This window comes from Dermochelys coriacea, chromosome 17, assembly GCF_009764565.3.
Source record: "Dermochelys coriacea isolate rDerCor1 chromosome 17, rDerCor1.pri.v4, whole genome shotgun sequence".
Classification (NCBI taxonomy): Eukaryota; Metazoa; Chordata; order Testudines; family Dermochelyidae; genus Dermochelys; species Dermochelys coriacea.
Genome location: NC_050084.1, coordinates 17,527,447 through 17,546,887, shown reverse-complemented (window position 1 = coordinate 17,546,887; position 19,441 = coordinate 17,527,447). Strand labels below are relative to the sequence as shown.

Sequence of the window (19,441 nt, the reverse complement as noted above, 5' to 3'; positions counted from 1 at the left end):
GAACAGGTAAACGACTTGCCAACCCAACAGGTCAGTCATAGAGCTGGGAGTAGAATATTGATCTCTTGACATCTCACCCTGTACTTTAACCACTATATCATTCTTCTCTCTCCAATTATGACGGAGTTGCAATCACCACAGCTGACCCAGCAAGTAAGTTCACTCTAGTTCTGATTCTAGAACTCTAACTGAAGAAGTGGGTTCAGATCCACAGATCTCAAGGTGAAAAACACTCATCATATTGTATCTAATGCACACAGCCCTCAGCATTTCAGATCCAACAGGCTGAATGAAGTTTATTAAAGTTCGATTTCGCTTCACTGGGATAAGTGTAAACATTCTTTTGAGAAATGGCCTGTACAAAGTGCTTTGCTGAACCCGGGCTAAGTTTATCAACCTCTCCTCAGAGTTACAGGAAATAATGGTTTCAAACCACAATGGGTTAAGAAAACAAATTCTCAAAGCAAAACAGCCATAAATGTTGGCATGTGCATGAACTGGCTCAGTCACAAAGGTGTCAGCAAACCCAGTCCAAGTTTAGAAGGCACCCTAAGACCTGGAGAGTGCCACATGGTCTGGCATTTTATCAAAAATATTTTGTATAGCTCTCTTCATGATGGTCTCAAGATATGCAGATTTTCATAAAAAATAGGTGCAGTTTTACTGGGCAACATTTGAGATACTAATGTAAATTAACAAAAGTAAGTATGGGGAAGTACGGCCAACAGCAGAAGAAAAATTAACACTAGTAACTCCACACACCCACAGATCCTACATGCACAAATGGCTATTTACAATAATGCAACTAATTACTTCTTTCCTAATTCATATAGTATATGTTAAAATGCTGCAGCAGTGAGACAGAAATGAGAGAGGTTAGCCTCTTTGCAAATATTTTTTTCTGAAAACAAACCAAGACAGGTATTATCAAGTGGAAAAAGAAATCAAAACCTGGATTTTCTGTTGCCCAATTAGAGGAATAGAATTAATATCTATGTAGATTTTCAGGCACTCAAGATGTTTTAATGCATCAGCATTTCTCCTGAGGGAAGAGATTGGGGGGAAGGGGGCATGTTTATGAATCAGACTGTTCAGCGTGTGCTTTGGGGGTGGAAAAGGTGGGCGATGCACAGAGGAATGGAGAGCAGAGTTGGATGAGTCAGAAAATGAAAAAAAACGGTGCTTTTCCTCTTTCTACTAGCATCTCAGGAAGCTAAATATTTTAGAGTGATACAGAATCTCTTACTGTCGAGAGAGAGAGTCTGAATGTAACCTTGGCTGGTGAGTAATTGCCTATAATTAATTCAGTATGTTAGCAAATATATATAATGTAGGCTATATTATATATAACACACACATGCACACTCAACTATATGATGTTAGAAAGAAAATAAAATGAGTTCATCTAAAAGTCAAGTGCGTCGTGCCACGGCTTCTTACAAACTTAACCCGTGTCAATCTGTTTTGTTTTCTTAACAGCTCAAAGCTGTGCTGATGTTCGAACAGCATAAACCCAATACAGTTCATCACACAACCTTATTCATGCATTTATGGATATCGACAGAGAACAGTGATGTAGTTGCAATACCATGCCCCTCTATTTCAAGCCTTGGTTCTGATGGGTATTTTCCTCTGTCATCTTTCTCCCCTCTTAGCCGACAAGAAGCAGGATCTGGCACACTTAGCCACCATCACAATTTCAAACGCTAAGCAGAATTCCTCTTTCCAAACAAAACCCAGAGTCAGAAAAATCAAATTATAAAGATAAATCCCAACTAATTAATATGAAAACTTCTTTGGACCACTATAGGGCTATGGTCATTCTTAAGAGTAATAAATATTACTATTATTAGTGATAAATAAGCTTGGACCGATAAGATTGTTGTCACTAAATGTCAGTAAACACTGATTTCACCATACACACAGACAAAACGAGGGGAAAAAATTTCCATTGATGATCACTGAAATTTACAGGTAGGCAAAAACACAAAATACTGATATTTATTTTGTGTATTTTGATATGTGATGTCAACAGTGTGTGTTAAAATTACAAAGCTTGAATTTTTGGAATCTCAATGTCCACTGTCATTAATTATTGCTTGAGCCTTCTTTCCCACAATAATATCTTGCAACTGCAAAAATTTACATTGATAAAAATTGAAAAAAATGCTTAAAACTCATAATTTTGTGCAGCTGTGAAAACTGCAGTTGATAACCGTGAACATTGACTTGCCCTGTTGAAATAAAAAATCAAGTTCTGCCAAGGCTAGTAATAAAGCCTTTTGCTGAAATGTGCCAGGGTTTAGAAAATTCAAGCGTAGATTTCAGCACGCATCCACTGGATGATTCCAGAAAAGAAGCTGATGAATAAAACCACGGAGATGACCCAGAGAAAGAGTCTGAACAAGCAGGTTTATTTATTTCAAATTAAAAGTTGATGAAATAATGATTTTCCCATTTGCCAGAGGGACTCCTGAATCCCAGCGAAATCATTTATACAAAACACATTAGGGCCCCATCCTGCAAACATTCAAGTACATGTGTGACTACGCTCACACCCCACTGAAGTCAACGACTAATAATGGGAGCAAAATTATGCATATGCCTAAGAGTTTGCAGGACCAAGCCCTAAATTTGTGCCTATTTTCAAATAGGAAAACTATTTAGATTAAAAAATAACATTAATCTTCCTAAGCAAACAGTTGTCTGGGGCCCGACTGTCCGTCATGTAACTCCACTATAATTAACTAAGTTAGGTCAACACAATAGAGTAGTGAAGGGGTGTATCAGGCCTTTGGTTTTAAACCTGGAAAGATGGAAGGAAATATTTTTGCATTTCTACCGCATTCCATACCAAGCATTCTAGAAACAGTAGCTCATTATAATAGATTTGCATTTTTTTTAAAAGAACCTGTGGTTTAAAAGCAATGGCGGAAGGAGGAGGGAATTATCTGGACCAGACACGTAGAAACACTGCAAAGTATTCATTTGTTAAGATTTTGTTTGCAGATTCCCAAGCACTTTTACAACTGCGATGGTGAGATCTGCATCTTTTGTAGGTTGCTTTGCAGAAAAAACAATGACGATGATATTATGAAACAAGAACACAACCCCCAGCCCTTTTTTAAAAAAAAAAAAAAAAGGCCCCATAAATCCGTATCTTACAGTTTTGCTGCCACACCACTAATTGGAGATATTTAATACACAGGTCCTCTCTCCATTTCTTCCTACAAGTTTAAATGTGAGGACTGGAATTGAAAAAGCAATTTTATGCTAAAGAAGGATATTATTATTTAACATAAAATGCAACCACCATTGATAGCACTTTAGATTTAAAAGTTTGGGCTCAGCTACAGATGTCATGGCTCTGAAAAGCCTCAGCAGCACAACTATATACCTATAGAGGGAGAAAAACAAGAAAACAGGCCTACAATGTTTATTAGAAGGTCCTTTATCGGAAGGCTTACGTATCAATAGTTTAGATCACGATACACAACAAAACTGGCAGTGTGATTTCAGGTTTAGAAGGAAGCAAAGGATATGAAGCAGAGGGATGAGAAAGTGAAACCAGCAAGGGTAAAGGAGGGTTGCTCTTGCAATTAAAGCATCAAAACGGGAGTCATGAAAGCCAAGCTCACCGCCACCATGAAAAAAAAAAACCCTGCCTTGCTATGCAACCTTATACAAGTCCCTTAACCTCCCCATGCTTCAGTTTTCCTCCATCTGTAACATGTAACACAGGGATGTGGTGAACTATATTGGTGTTTGCAACACACTTTGAGAGTCGTAGGCGCAAGATGTCGCTGAAGGGCTACTTTAAAGTGATTTTATGAATTACCCTCCACAGAGCCACTCACCTTGGCCCCGATTTAGGAGAGCACTTCAGCCTATGCTCAACTTTAAGCACAGGCTTAAGGCCCATCAACTTCACTAGGACTTAAACACGTGATTAAAATAAAGCAAGAGCTTATGTGCTTTCCTGCATCAGGCAGTAAAACAACAGGTATGATAATATTGCAGCGGAGCAGTGCTTCAGCCCACATGGAGCAGGGTCTGTAGAGTTCGCAAAACATCCCAGGGGCTTGGGTACAGCTCCCCTGCCCCGACTCCCTGGCTCTCTCAACAAGGCAGCACAGGGGTATGCCCTTTCATTGTGACAACTCATCTGGAAGGAGTTTGGAGCATCATTAGTCTCCCCTTTCTGCCACAATCAGTTCCTGATAGGTGCAGATGATCTGGGTTTCTCCCTCTCACCTCAAACTGCTCTGCACAGATGCTGCATTGGTGGCATAGAAGATAAAGATTTTGGCTGCTGACCACTGGTGTAACACAAATCCTCTTCACCCTAGTTAATTCCAATGTTAATATCTAACTTCTCCATGTTAGGTAACATGACAATTTATCAAATCAAACCCTACATGTAAAATTATTATCCTAGGATGACTTCTCCGGTTACACCAGGCCCAACATTTTCAAATCTGGGTTCCTAAAGTTAACTTCCTACATCCATTCTGAGGCACTGTAACTAAAAGTGGCCTGTGGGATTTGTGAGTGTTCAGCACTTCTGAAAAAGAGCAGGATACTTTTATTCAATTGTCTAAAAACATGGATTAAGTAGCCTAATGTAAGACATCTAGGTTTGAAAATTTTGGCCCAAATTTTTAACACAAGTTTTACAGGGTACCCTGCTGCATAACTTTTTAAATATGCTTTTCTGGTAATAGCTTGTGTGATCCATCAGTAAGTTATGAGTACTGGAAATAAGTTCAGGCACATCTAAGGGTTCCACAAATGATCACAAACTTCAGTTTCACTTTTATGGTTGCCTTGTCATCTTTATAGCTTCTCAGCACTTGTGCCTCACATTACAACTCACTGTTTGCATTATGAATAGTGCCCTGGGTTAAGATTTACGGCAATAGAATATTGCCCAAGGAGCCAAAAATGTATTGGGTGTCAAAGAGTGCTCACAGCCTTCTGCTTCTGACAGAAACACAATCAAGGTAGGTTACCTATCTAAATGGCAATATTAAATAGCTGTTGCTTGATAGAATTAATGAAATCCAAGGACCACTTAATACTCTGCCTGTTCTCTTAGCTTATAAATCTTGCTCTGCATCAGCCTCTTTTGCTTTTGGAAGCACAGCACCCCTGGGCACCTGCAATGCCTGCAAAGTGGGTCATGACCCTATTTTAATGGGGTTGCCAAGGCTGCTATTAGACTTGCTGGGGCACAGGGCCGAAGCCGAAGCCCCACTGCTTAGGGCCAAAGCCAAAGGCTTCAGCCCTAGACCGTGGCGCTAATGTTACATGCCGCTGCCCAAGGCAGAAGTCCTCGGGCAGCTCTAGCCTCCGACCACCCAGGTGACAGGGCTTGGGCGGGCTAGGGGTTTTGGTCCCTCCTCCTCCTGGGTCATGTAGTAATTCTTGTTGTCATAAAGGGTCACAGTACAATGAAGTTTGAGAACCGCTGCTCTATTGCCTGAACCAAAGTCATATTTATTGACCTAAGTAGACTCTCATTAACATCAGTGAACTTTGGATCAGGTCACTCCTGCCAAATCGGTACCACAAGAGGGTAAAACTATCATAGAACCCGGGTATTTTTCTCACTCAGTACTGAAGGCAATTTTAATATATTCCCACGTGTCCATCTGAATGCACAGAACGGTTTGGCAATACATGGTAAGCAGAAATTATTTACAATTACTTGTCAGATTTTCAAGGAGCTAAGACGAATTTCCATGAAAATAGGAAGACAGTATCTAGATCCAGAGCCAGTGGAATTCCTTATTTCCTGCTGAATGAAGTGTGCTTCAAGTGCTATTCCGCACTCAGCACCCAAGGATGCTCCTGAAGTCGGTGGTAATTCTCTATTACATGAATGGTTCCCCCAACCATTATCCCCACAACACTCTAACAGAGACAAATCCTCAAATTCATTGATTGCAATGAGATTTCTGCAGATTATTGAGCAGGAAGGACTTCAGGATTTGACCCTAAATGATTTGATTTAATCAAAGGAAAGCAAATTGCCAAACAACTCAAGTTCTGACTTTGACAATTAAACAGATACCTGCAAAACTGGATGGCAATTTTACCGGTGAAACAGGTAACGCTTTGTAAACATAACTGTAAGGATTTGCATATATTCCATGCCTACTTTTTTTTTTTTTAATAAAGGGAATAAAGATGCAATGGGGCAACACATACCAGAATTTATTTGGACTGAACTTTCCTTAACCTAGAAACATGAAGATCAGATTAAAGGGTGCTAGAACCAGTGGTGTTGGAATGAAGGTAGGGGTGCTACCACAACTCTTGGCTTGAAATAGAAATAACAAACACCAGATACATGGTTGCCATCAGCAGCCGCTCCCTCTCCCCGCCCTACAGAAATTGTTCCAGCACCCCAGCTAGAACTTAGAAGCAACAAGAACCAACCCAGATCTATTGGTGATCTTAAACTCCCATTGTATTGAGGAAACTAAAATAAGGCCCTTGAAATCGGTAGGCCAAATTTACTCCTAGTGTAACTTCAGTGAAATTGATAACATTACACCAAAGATAAATGTGGACTAAGTTCTTCCACCACACAGAAGATCCTCAGCTGGCATACAATGGCCTAGCTCCATTAGAAACAATGGACCTACACCAGTACTACTCTAGCCCTATATTTATAATTCAAACAACCTGAATAGATTTTTATCACGAGAAGTCAGTTAGAAATGGCTTCTTCCTCCCAAGCCCAAATCAACTGCAAAAGAATCAAGAGTGGGCTTTCCAAGGTGTGAATCTATCAGAGCAGAACTCCCTTGTCTGCATTGACTAACAGTTTTTCCGAGTGTTTTTTTTCTTTTTTGTCAGAAACATAAAAAATGTGCCAATGTTCAAAAACTGTCTTTCAAATTCAGTCTGGTTTACAATATAACCCATCCACGTCCCACTTGCCATATCCCCACCACTAGAGTCTCTCCATCATCCACTGCAACTCCACCCATCAAGAGCTATGTGAAAAGTAACTGACATATGCAAATACTGCTTAGGGAGGAGCCGATCTCCTAGGGAGCCTCCTAAATTAAACAAATATTGATTTGGGTGGATTACACTCTCCTTGCCCTAATGCTCAATAGAGCAACCAATCCTTCCCCATCTCCCAAGCAAGCCTTTCTCTCCCCTTGTCCCATAAGTGACCTGCTTTCCCAGCCCTTACTCTGCTGATCAAGGTGTGTTCATTTTATTTACTGTTTTCATAGGCAATATTTTTACAAAACCAAAAAGCTCTCTCCTTAATCAATGTTTAACAAATAACCAATTCCCAGCCTATCCTAATCTAATCACACAGGTAACCGGCCCATGCCTTAACCCCTACTCCAACTCCAACCCATTCCCCCATTAGCCTAATCATACAGCTGGCCTTCCACTATAAATTACCCCAGTTCTCCATAAACTTCTCTTGAAGACAAAGGTAACATCCCGTATCCTTTCATCCACACCCATGTCCCCTTAACCTAACACCCCTCTCCAAATCTCTTAATCCATATATCCCTCACCCTGCTGCCTATTATCCTACACACACACAGGTCAAAGCAACTCTCTGGGTTAAATCAGATCCACTTCCACATCTAACAAACACCTTTTCCACCGTACACACCATCCCCATATCCAAAGGTAACCCCCACACATTCCATGCCCTCAACTTGGTTCCCCATCTCTTGCCCTGTATCCCCCAGAGATACCCCCCAAACCCTCTACCTCCCCCCACCTCCCAGATACCCCCCCAAACCCTCACCCTCCCCTTTTCCCTCACAGGTACCTCACCCCTTCCCACCAGTACTCCCAAACCCTCTACCTTCACTCTTCCCCCCCCGATACCCCTTCCCCCCCAGATATCCCCCAAACCCTCTACCTCCCCTCTTCCCTCAGATACCTTGCCCCTTCCCCCTCCATACCCCCAAACCCTCTACCTCCCCTCTTCCCTCAGATACCTCGCCCCTTCCCCCCGGTACCCCCAAACCCTCTACCTCCCCTTTTCCCTCACAGGTACCTCACCCCTTGCCCCCGGTACCACCAAACCCTCTACCTTCACCCATCCCCCCAGATACCCCCCCAAACCCTCTCCCTCCCCTGTTCCCTCAGATACCTCGCCCCTTCCCCCCGGTACGCCCAAACCCTCTCCCTCCCCTTTTCCCTCACAGGTACCTCACCCCTTCCCACCAGTACTCCCAAACCCTCTACCTTCACTCTTCCCCCCCCCGATACCCCTTCCCCCCCAGATATCCCCCAAACCCTCTACCTCCCCTCTTCCCTCAGATACCTTGCCCCTTCCCCCTCCATACCCCCAAACCCTCTACCTCCCCTCTTCCCTCACAGGTACCTCACCCCTTCCCCCCGGTACCCCCAAACCCTCTACCTTCACCCATCCCCCCAGATACTCCCCAAACCCTCTCCCTCCCCTGTTCCCTCAGATACCTCGCCCCTTCCCCCCAGATACCCCCCCAAACCCTCTCCCTCCCCTTTTCCCTCACAGGTACCTCGCCCCTTGCCCCAGATACCCCCAAACTCTCTACCTGCCCACCTTTTCCCCCCATCCCTCCACGGATACCCCCATCTCCTTCCCCCTGTATCCCCAGCCTACAGATACCCCCGGACCCGCTACTCCCCCCTCAGGCACACAGGTGCCCCCACCGGCCCCGGCCCCCCGGCCCCGGCCCCGCGCGCGGCGCAGACTCACCGTTGGGTCCGTACTTCTCCCGGCTCCGGCGGACCTGCTCGGGGCTCAGCCCGCAGCTCTCCCGCACCCCGAAGCGCTGCAGCACCGCGGCCGCCGGCGAGCTGTGCGCGTTCTCCATGCCCCGGGGCCGCCGGACTGAGCCGAGAGACGGGCCGGGGGGAAGCCGGGGCGCAGCCGCGGGACTTCAGGCAGGCGGACGGGGCGTGAGGGGGGGCAGCAGCTCCTGGGGGGGCAGCTGGTCTGGGAGCCGGGGGGCAGCAGCTCCTGGGTGTTGGCGGGGGGGGCTGCTTGTCTGGGAGCCGGGGGGCAGCAGCTCCTGGGTGTTGGCCGGGGGGGCTGCTTGTCTGGGAGCCGGGGGGGCAGCAGCTCTTGGGTGTTGGCGGGGGGGGGGGCAGCAGCTCCTGGGGGGGGGGGGCAGCTTGTCTGGGAGCCGGGGGGCAGCAGCTCTTGGGTGTTGGCGGGGGGGGCAGCAGCTCCTGGGGGGTGGGGGGGCAGCTTGTCTGGGAGCCGGGGGGCAGCAGCTCTTGGGTGTTGGCGGGGGGGGGCAGCAGCTCCTGGGGGGGTGGGGGGGCAGCTTGTCTGGGAGCCGGGGGGCAGCAGCTCCTGGGGGGGTGGGGGGGCAGCTTGTCTGAGAGCCGGGGGGCAGCAGCTCCTGGGGGTGGGGGTTGTGGAAGCTGGTGTAGGAAGCGGGGGGCAGCAGCTCCTGGGTGTTGGCGGGGGGGGGGCAGCAGCTCCTGGGGGTGGGGGTGGGCAGCTGGTCTGGGAGCCCGGGGGCCGCACTCCTGGGTGTTGGGAAGCAGTGGGGGGGGGGGGAACCTGCGTTGCAGCAGCTTCCAAGGGAGAAGTCGAGTCCGCTTTAAAGTTCCCCGGGCTCGGTCCTCCCTGCCTCCTGCGCGGCACCTTTTCTCCCTCTGCGGGAAGGTGAGCCCGGCCCCGGGTCCGGGTCCGGCTCCGCCTCCTCTCGGCGCGGCGCAGCCCTGCCCTGCCCTCCTCTCCTCTCCTCCCGGGCTGCAGCCTGCGCGCCCTGCCCAGCCACTCGCCGCCAGAGCCGCACGATGCTTCTTACACTCCCCCGCCGCCTGCTCGGGACTGTCTCTTCGCACCGTGTCTCTCCAGGCGAAACAGCTGGAGATCATCGGGAGTCTCCCCCTCCCTCCCCCCCCCCCCACTGGCTGAGCTTCAACTCCCCACCACCCCCATTCACAAGCTACCTGCCCCCTCCTGATTGGCTCTGCCACTCCCGCACACCTTCCTGTCCTCCTGTGATTGGCGAGGCGAGGCTTTCAAATCTGCATTTTCGTGGAGGGGACGGGAAAGTGATTTGGGGGGTTGGTTCTAAGGAGCTGAGATCACCTTAGCCCTTGCCTCGCAACGGGGGGGTGGGGGGGTCTCGGTGAACGAGTGGGGCGTAAGCCTTCGGATCCCTCCACCAGAGATCGGAGTTGTGACAGTTCCTACCTCGAAGCTATGACATTGCCTCCAACTTCTCATTTAGAGCACAGCCCTGCTCACTTTTAAATGGACAAAACACTTTTCTTTTAACATGACAAATTCCTTTTCAAGGAGTGGGGGGGGTGTCCCTCTTCCCTCCCCCCCCAAGAACCAGCCCTTCACTTGTGGTTGAAGTTGTGTAGCACAGCCACACAAGGAAACCTCATATGCTCAAATAAATTTGTTAGTCTCTAAGGTGCCACAAGTCCTCCTTTTCTTTTTGCAGATATAGACTAACAGGGCAGCTACTCTGAAACCTGACCTTGTTAAGTCACTGACCCCAGGTGGGGTTAGCGGACTGCAGAAGAGGGCAGCTGTAAACAGAGGGTGGCAGCAGCAAGGGTACAGGATCGAGCTGTGCGCACCTAAGGTCATGCAACACAGTCTTTGTTATTTCAGTGTAAAATTCTCAAAAGCAGGCGGCCTTGTCCTAACACAGCTGCCATTGCCCTCCATGGAAGCAAAGTAGGACTAAAATGGAGTGCTTGTGAAAATCCTACCTTCTAGATCCATAGTTGCCAGATGCATCACAAGAAGCCTGCCGGGGAAGGAATTGTCTAGTGATAGCCTCAGGGCTGTAAAGGCTTATGTACCTATAACTTCACAACTCCACTGAACTAAGGGAACTAGTGCCAGTTAAGCCTACCCATTAAGTCTTTTCTGGATAAAAACTGATCAGGGCAGTAGGCTGCACATCAGCTGGATGTAAATGCAGAAGCAAATAAATCTGCATAAAATAAAAATGGTTGTTACATATAATCCTTAATACAAAGACAATACAAGTGCTTAGCAGATTATATGTCCCATTACCAGGGCTCAGGGTGTGTGTGTGTGTGTGTGTATAAAAATAAATAAAATCATAAAATGGCAGCTGGAGATAAGACAAGGAAGGTGTGGTAAACAGTAGCAGCAAAAGCCAGGAAGAATTAAGGCCTGAACCTGCACACTTGCAATGCCCACTGAAGTCAATGAATTAGGGGTTAGATTTAAGTCAACAGGAATTGAGTACAGTACCACACAAGATAGGGGCCTTATAGAGCTAATAGACTAAGGATCTTGATCTCAAGAAGGTGCTGAGGATTGACAACTGCCACAGGTGACTGAAGAACCTAACTGTAATGGTAAATGATTGTTACTTTTCTCAGTATCAGGCCATAGGAAGAGGATATAAACTGAATATAATAAAGAGAGAGAATGGGAAGCATAGAATAGAAGGGGGAAGCTGGGAGAATTACTTTTAATAAGAAAAAAGTGACTTGTTCATGACAAGAAAAGGAGTACGTGTGGCACCTCAGAGACTAACAAATTTATTTGAGCATAAGCTACAGCTCACTTCATCGGATGCATTCAGTAGAAAATACAGTGGGGAGTTTTATATACACACACACAGAAAACATGAAACAAGGGGTTTTATCATACACATGGTAAGGAGAAAAAAGAAAAGGAGTACTTGGGGCACCTTAGAGACTAACAAATTTATTAGAGCATAAGCTTTCGTGAGTTACAGCTCACTTCATCGGATGCATTTGGTGCATTTTTTTCCACCAAATGCATCCGATGAAGTGAGCTGTAGCTCACGAAAGCTTATGCTCTAATGAATTTGTTAGTCTCTAAGGTGCCACAAGTACTCCTTTTCTTTTTGCGAATACAGACTAACACGGCTGCTACTCTGAAAACTGTAAGGAGAGTGATCACTTAAGATGAGCCATCACCAGCAGGACGGGGGGGGGGCGGAGGGAGAAGGAGGAAAACCTTTCATGGTAACAAGCAAGGTGAGCCATTTCCAACAGTTAACAGTGGGGGGTTAGGAGGAGAAATAACATGGGGAAATAGTTTTACTTTGTGTAATGACTCATCCATTCCCAGTCTCTATTCAAGCCTAAGTTAATTGTATCCAGTTTGCAAATGAATTCCAATTCACCAGTCTCTCGCTGGAGTCTGTTTTTGAAGGTTTTTTGTTGAAGGATAGCCACTCTCAGGACTGTAATCAAGTGACCAGAGAGATTGCTGCTAGTGATGGCTCATCTTAAGTGATCACTCTCCTTACAGTGTGTATGATAAAACCCATTGTTTCATGTTCTCTGTGTGTGTATATAAATCTCCCCACTGTATTTTCCACCAAATGCATCCGATGAAGTGAGCTGTGAACGAAAGCTTATGCTCTAATAAATTTGTTAGTCTCTAAGGTGCCACAAGTACTCCTTTTCTTTTTGCAAATACAGTCTAACACGGCTGCTACTCTGAAACTTGTTCATAACAAGCATCACTTTTAAATGAAAGTTCCAGCACCTTAGTTTGGCTCATTGATAAAATCAGCAATGTACATTCCGGTCTCTAATTAGCAAAAGAAGTGTCATATTTCCTCTGCTTCCTCAGAGACGAATACGGTGGGGGTTGGTTGTTTTTTTTTCCTTGTCCTCACTAATTGTAGGGTGACTTAGAACAATGACTTCACCCTTGCCCTTGGGAAACACAATTTGAAGTTCTCAAGAACCTGGTAAATACCAGTGAAGACAGCAAGGAGGATGGTTCTTGGTGAAAAAAAACAAAAACCAAAAAAAAAAAAACCCACCAAAGAAACAAACAAACCCCAGCATGACAAATGGATTGGAGGACGCAGGATGCATCTCCAGACAGCATGGGCTTTTCAGGCCCATTTTCAGGGAATCAGTGAAGATGGAACATTACACAACTTGACTTTCATTTGCATCCGATGAAGTGAGCTGTAGCTCACGAAAGCTTATGCTCTAATAAACTTGTTAGTCTCTAAGGTGCCACAAGTACTCCTTTTCTTTTAGCATTTGGTTAGACTTTGTTTGGTCCACCTTACACAGAAACAGTTGCTGATTTCTCAGGCACCAAGACAGAGGAGAAATAGAGCTAGAATGAAAACCCCTGGGGAAAGCCCTTCATTTTTTCCAGTAAACTCTCATCTAAACTTACACTTTGCTACACCCCGTCAATCCCACAGTCCAACAACTCTTGTGTCCTGCTACTGGGTTGGGCTGTGTCTGATGCTCCAAAGCTGTATGTGGAGGAAGCCAAACTGTGCTCTTGTAAAGACAACCCCATCCTGCTTCTCTCAGAAAAAGCCCTGCAGCTGCCATTGCATTCTTTACTGCTCACAGAGCAGTGGAAGGTGGGAACAAACTCCAACTATTACCAAAAGGAAAAGCAAAATAGTCATTGCTGCTAACAGGCCATCGTATCACACTGTCCAGACCAAATGAGTTGGGGGACTTAACATTTCATTTGCCAGCTCAGGGCTCAACTCAACCCTATGACCTTAGAAGCCACTCCTTCCTAATGGAATTCTTTCTCCCAGACAGCTGTTCATATAGCCTTCCGCTGAGCTCTTCTACAACTGGAGTGGGAGGATGAGCTGAGTTTAACCCCTTGCTTCCCAGGGATCAAACAACACTCGTGGTCACTCTTACATAGGACAAATGCATGTTCATTTCATTTGATAGACCTCATTTTATGAAGCTCTAGCTCTCAGGCTTTTTGCTATAGTGAGGCAAATACCTTGTAACAAATAAATCTCACAACTTTTACTTCTTGTTCTGTTTGCAAGTTGTGCACAAAAACTGATTTTCTCAAAAGTATTAGTAATTTGGAAAAAAAACAGAGGCTTCCAATAATTTCTGCCAATAATTCTTAGATTGTAGCTCATTCACAAGCCTTTCACCATGACTATCAGATATTGAGTATTTGATGAGACATCTATCACATGCTTTTATTCTGTTCTTTGGATGATGAAGGTAACTACTATGGTTCCTGATGTGCATACCCATGGCTACCAGTCACCATTTGCTATAGAATATTTTGCAATAATTGCTAAAATGTACTACTGCTACGGGCACTCCTGGCAGTAGTCTCCTAGGGCTAAATTCTCAGCTGGTGTAAATCAGTGTAACACTGGAATCAGTGGAACAAAACGCTGCTTTGCATTAGCTGAGGATCTGACCCACTGACTCAAATATTCATGGACAGTGAACATAATAAATGTGCAAACACAGCAGAAACAAAATAATTTACGAATTCAAACTTTCACAGAACACTTTTTTGTATAATGCATCCGATGCAACCTTAATTATTTCCCATTATGCATATGCACACGGTGCAGTCTTTACAGGATGTAGCAGCTATTTAATATTTTGTTTTCTCCTTGTTGTTCAGTGTATGGCCCCATACTCTATTTATTGTACATTATTGAAAATACGCTCTGAAGACGGAATTAACTTCCTCATGGGCTTTTCTATGGAGCTCATCACTTTAGTATATGAATAAAAGAAAAGGAGTACTTGGGGCACCTTAGAGACTAACAAATTTATTAGAGCATAAGCTTTCGTGAGCTACAGCTCACTTCATCGGATGCATCTGATGAAGTGAGCTGTAGCTCACGAAAGCTTATGCTCTAATAAATTTGTTAGTCTCTAAGGTGCCACAAGTACTCCTTTTCTTTTTGCGAATACAGACTAATACGGCTGCTACTCTGAAACCTTTAGTATATGAATGTTTCACAAACATTAATTTATCTTCACAATGCCCCTGCAAGGTAAAGGGCTGGTATTATCCCTATTTTCTAGACAAGGTACCGAGCCACAGAGATTAAGGTAAAAAGTCTCCACTAATTTTGGGTGCCCAATTTGAGACAAGTAGGACATGATTTTTCAGAATATTTAGCATTATGTACCAATTCAGATGTCCAAAGCACAGCTCCCATTGACTTCAGCTGCAGCTGTGAGTGCTCAGCATTTCTGCAAATCAGACTACAGGGTATCAAGTCGGGCACCCAGAAAATGAGGAACACATAATTAGTGAAAAATATGTGAAAAATATGGCTAAGTGATTTGCCCAGCCTCATGTAGGAACTGTGCCAGAGGCAGGGATAGACTCCAGTTCCCCAGGGCAGCATTCAACTGCTTTAACCAGGAGGCCATCCTTTCTCTTCCTACAATCCCTGCCTCATTCATTACACAACTTCTAACAGGGGGAGGAGGGGTGCTCTGCAGCTGGGGAGCCTATTTCCAATCCCTCATATGATCATGCATCCGATGAAGTGAGCTGTAGCTCACAAAAGCTTATGCTCTAATAAGTTTGTTAGTCTCTAAGGTGCCACGGGTACTCCTTTTCTTTTTGTAGTGGGCTAAGTAACAGCTCAAGGTGCCACAAGTACTCCTTTTCTTTTTGCGAATACAGACTAACACGGCTGCTACTCTGAAAGCTCAAGAGAGGCTCTCTGCTCAGTTCCAGGGACAGCTGGGGGCAGCCATTACAGGGAAAGTCCTTCTGAACATCCATAGCCCTAGCCTGCAGCATACTCTGTGTGGATGACACATGTGAAGTTTAGTCACAGGTAGGAGCTGCAATAGTAAGGGCATGCTTAGTAAGGATGGACTCTGGAGATTTCAGCTAAGCTTAGCAAGTCTCTACAGAGCATGTGTGATCTGCTATTTTTCAAAGGCTTAAAACCTGGCCAAGTCTGAGTGGGTTTTCACCTGGATAGCAAAAGGCCAGCCCCCTGCCAAATTTCATATCCCTGCTTCAAGGCATGGGAGCGTGAGAGCAGTTTAAAGGAAAGGTTGCCAGAATTTATTTATTTTTAAAAAAATACATGAGCAAAACAATGGTCTCAAACAGCTGAACCGTTTTGGCTAAAATTTTCCAAAAACAGTCATTCTGAGGCGGACACTTAGCATGTAAAATTTCAGCCCAAATGGTTAAAGTTTGGGAAAGTTATAAGCAACTGAAAATAGGGTCTTATTGTCGCAACCTTAATAATAGGCAGCATTACCATACCAGCCCCGCTAATAATCAATAAGTAAATACAATTAGCAACCTTGAGCAGTAAATTAGTCAGTTCAACAGTGGCCAGTGGGGAAAAATGTTCGTTGTAAAAACAGTCATAAAAACAGTCATTCCAATTTAATCTCTACATTATTACAGCAGATACCAGCCTAACAGTTAAAAATGACCACTGCATTCCGCTGGAACAGCCAGCCACAAGGGCGAGACCTGTGAGCATGGGAGACCGAGCTTTCTCGGCAGCCCGCCCAGAACGAGGGGATTCCCTTCTGGAACACATCAGACCAGCCGTGAATCTCGCTGCCTTCAGAACAAATTGCAAACCTCACTTATTTGACTTGGCTTTCCCACAATAATCACTTTTTTAAAACCTGAAGCAGAAGGTAGAGAAACTTAAAATACTTATTAAAAAGAAAAAAAAATGTTTTTAAAATAAACCTTATAATTTATACTCTGACCCCAGGGTGATGAACATGATATGAATAGACAGCATCAGGTAATAACCCATTTCTGGTTTGTTAAGTACCAACAATGAACTGGGCTCCATTCAAGACAAAGAATGTTACATGAGGGTCTGATTCTGATTTTCCTTATATTAAGAGTAAATCAGGAATAATTCTACTGAAGTCAATGGAGTTATACTGGTGTAAAAACAATTTAAAGAGAGCATCAGGCACATGGAACCTGATCCAAGCCCATTGAAGTCAACGGAAAGACTCCCAACAGACTTTGGACAGAAGCTGTAATCCTTGCCTCATGGACAATACAATCTTCATAAGATTTATTTTTAGAGCCCTGCAAATCTGCAGATATCCACAGACCATGTTTGTGAATGGATCGGATACAGACACAAATTTTATACCTGCACAGAGCTCTAGCTTTGTTCCCCTTAACTGGGAATAAAGTAATACTTGCTGGAAACACAAAGAGAATTGTCTATTTTCTGGCACCTGTGCTGTTGCAGAGGAAATGTGGATGTGGATGACAAGGAATAAAATAAAAAGTTAACCAAACTTCAAAGGATGTCAACAAAAAAATTCTGGTTTGAGGGATCGTAAAGATTCAGCAGGCTTTTATTTTACTGTAGCTCATCCTCATCATCTTTCCCAGGTAATTGTCTCCTGCCACATACTTTTAGGGCTTAATTCTACAATCTTCGCTCAGATCATGTTTCCATTGGATTCAAAAGGAAGCACTGAGCAAGTAAGAACTGCAGGACTAGATCCTTATCTTGTAAATTCAAAGCCATCTAGCACCGTCCCACCACCACACACTTCATTTCAGCTTCCTGAGTATAAAGATAATTCACAAAATCCACCCCCCCCCGCCCCGGTTCTCCTTTAAAAATTTTTTCCAGTACAGCAATTCTATCTAGTTGAGGGAGAGGGGAAAATATCTAAAGCTACTTCATTCTGGAGAAATACTTTGTCATCTGCTCAGAAACAAAGGGGCTAATCTAAGGAGGTGGGAATCTCTTCAGAAGCCAACTCACTCGGTCATAAAACTATGCAGGATAAAACCGGTTGCACCTTATTTCGGTTCAAGATTGGAATCAGAAGAGCTCCCCGGCCCTTCTGTTTGCTGTTAGACTCTAACACAAGATGACATGATTATTATTAAGCTGGCAGTGGCATTCCCATTTCCTGTGATCATTCCATGCCTGTGCCGTTTGTTCACTTACCCTTTTCTCCCACAGTGAGTGTGTCACGCATTAAACAGTCCTCCCCCAGTTCTCGTGTAGTAAACCTCCTCCCATGTTATTATGGACATTAAGAAAGGGCTCTTTCTCCTACAGCTTTGATATTGCTTTTCCTGTGGAGAATAATGTCTGAACTGAAAATCTGAGGAGTGACTAAACGTTTTACCATTTGGATTCAGGGCTAGGATTTTACTTCTAATGGATGTCCAGCATTCTGAGAGATTATGGACCAAACCCGACTCACAGGGGGCTTTGTCCAAACCCCTTCAGAGTCAATAAGGAGGACTATTTATTTAACATAAAATACTGCCCCACGGACAGAAAAGTTTCCCAATTGTGAAATAAGGGATCTGGCCTTTTCCCTATTTATTGGCCTCATTCTGAATCAACAGAACCAGAAAAGCCCCTTAGTAATGGGTTCCCTTTTTCAAGCAATGTTTTCTAGCTGCTGCCCACAAAATTAGGAATGCGTGTACACACGCGCACACACGACACACACACTCCTCTCATTCTGCTCATGGTTCTATAACAAAGTTGAGAACTTTGCATACCTAGCTATATATAGCCACAAATAATGCTGTTTTATCATGGCTCAGAGCTTAGTAATTAGTCACAACATAGAGAAACCACAGCATTAGTTTATAAAAGGTATAGGGAATCAGAGTGCACACAGGACAGGAGTTAGATTGTTCCACATAGCTGGGGTGACAGAAGCAGAGAGAAAGAAGAGGTCATGAAGGTAGCTGGGGGTGATAAAGGGTCTTCAAGACTAAGGCCCCAATCCTGCAAACACGCACACGTTTAACTTGTAGCATGAGTAGACCCACTGAAGTCAATGAGACTAGTTACGTGCTTAAAGTAAAAGGACACATCTACACGTTTGCAGAATCAGAGCCCAGGAAAGCAAATGTTTTGTGCATAAAGCATCAGATGGAGGGCCAGTGGCTGCCTTGCAATGTTTTCTGCCAAGACCTTATATTACAGAAGTCCCCACTCACCTTCCTTCCCCACCTTTATATTAGCTAAATGCAGAGTTCCTTCCCACAATTCCTGGCTCCATCCAGGGCTTGCCCACAACATTTTGGCACCTGAGGCGGGGAGCTCAAATGATGCCCCTGTGCCCCCTCGCTTGGGCCAAAACTTTGAAAGGTCTCAATTCTGCCTTCTTCCTGTTCTACTCCTCTCATGGTACTGCTCTGCTACCTACCCCAATTAAGGAGAACTAACAACTTAAAATGCCTAGTTCAAAAATTTGAAGTAACACTTAACTTTGAAATGCCTGAACAGCAAATGTAACTTTTCTTGTCTGCATAGTAAACAGTGGCATTTTTATCTGTTTGAATAATCAAAGTGGTGCTTTCCATGGCTTCTTGCTTGCAAAGATTTGAACTGCTTCCTGAAGGTCCACAGTCTGGGCCAGCTCATGGTCCATTGAGATGGTTGCAAGGCCAGCCAGCCTCTCCTGTGTCATTGTGGAGTGTAGATGTGTTTTTATTAACTTCAGCTTGGAGAAGCTGCATTCTCCACTGGCAACTGTTACAGGAAGTGTTAGAAGTATGCGCAGAGCAACAAAAGCATTTGAAAAGAAGGTGGTCATCTTATTTGTGCGCATATATTCCAGAACAGCCTTTGGAGTTGATCCTGCTGAAATGCATCTTGAAAGGGCTTTCAGTTCATTACCTAAATCACTCGCATCAATATCGCGCACA

At 44.6% G+C, this 19,441-nt stretch overlaps 1 protein-coding gene across 4 annotated transcripts in view; it reads right to left on the bottom strand.

Annotated features, from left to right (window-relative positions):
* The window catches only part of ATP2A3 (ATPase sarcoplasmic/endoplasmic reticulum Ca2+ transporting 3), a 155,591-nt gene extending 137,831 nt beyond the window's left edge, over positions 1-17,760 (bottom strand). Inside the window, exon 1 of one of the 4 annotated variants that reach the window (XM_043499309.1) lies at positions 17,715-17,760. In XM_043499309.1, the coding sequence (XP_043355244.1) occupies positions 17,715-17,745 (31 nt within the window). In that variant the 5' untranslated portion in view covers positions 17,746-17,760. Of the gene's footprint in view, positions 1-8,734; positions 9,338-17,714 lie in introns of those variants that run through there. The other 3 variants (XM_038375536.2, XM_038375537.2, XM_038375535.2) reach the window with 3 other exon arrangements.
* Between the last annotated feature and the right edge of the window lie 1,681 nt (positions 17,761-19,441).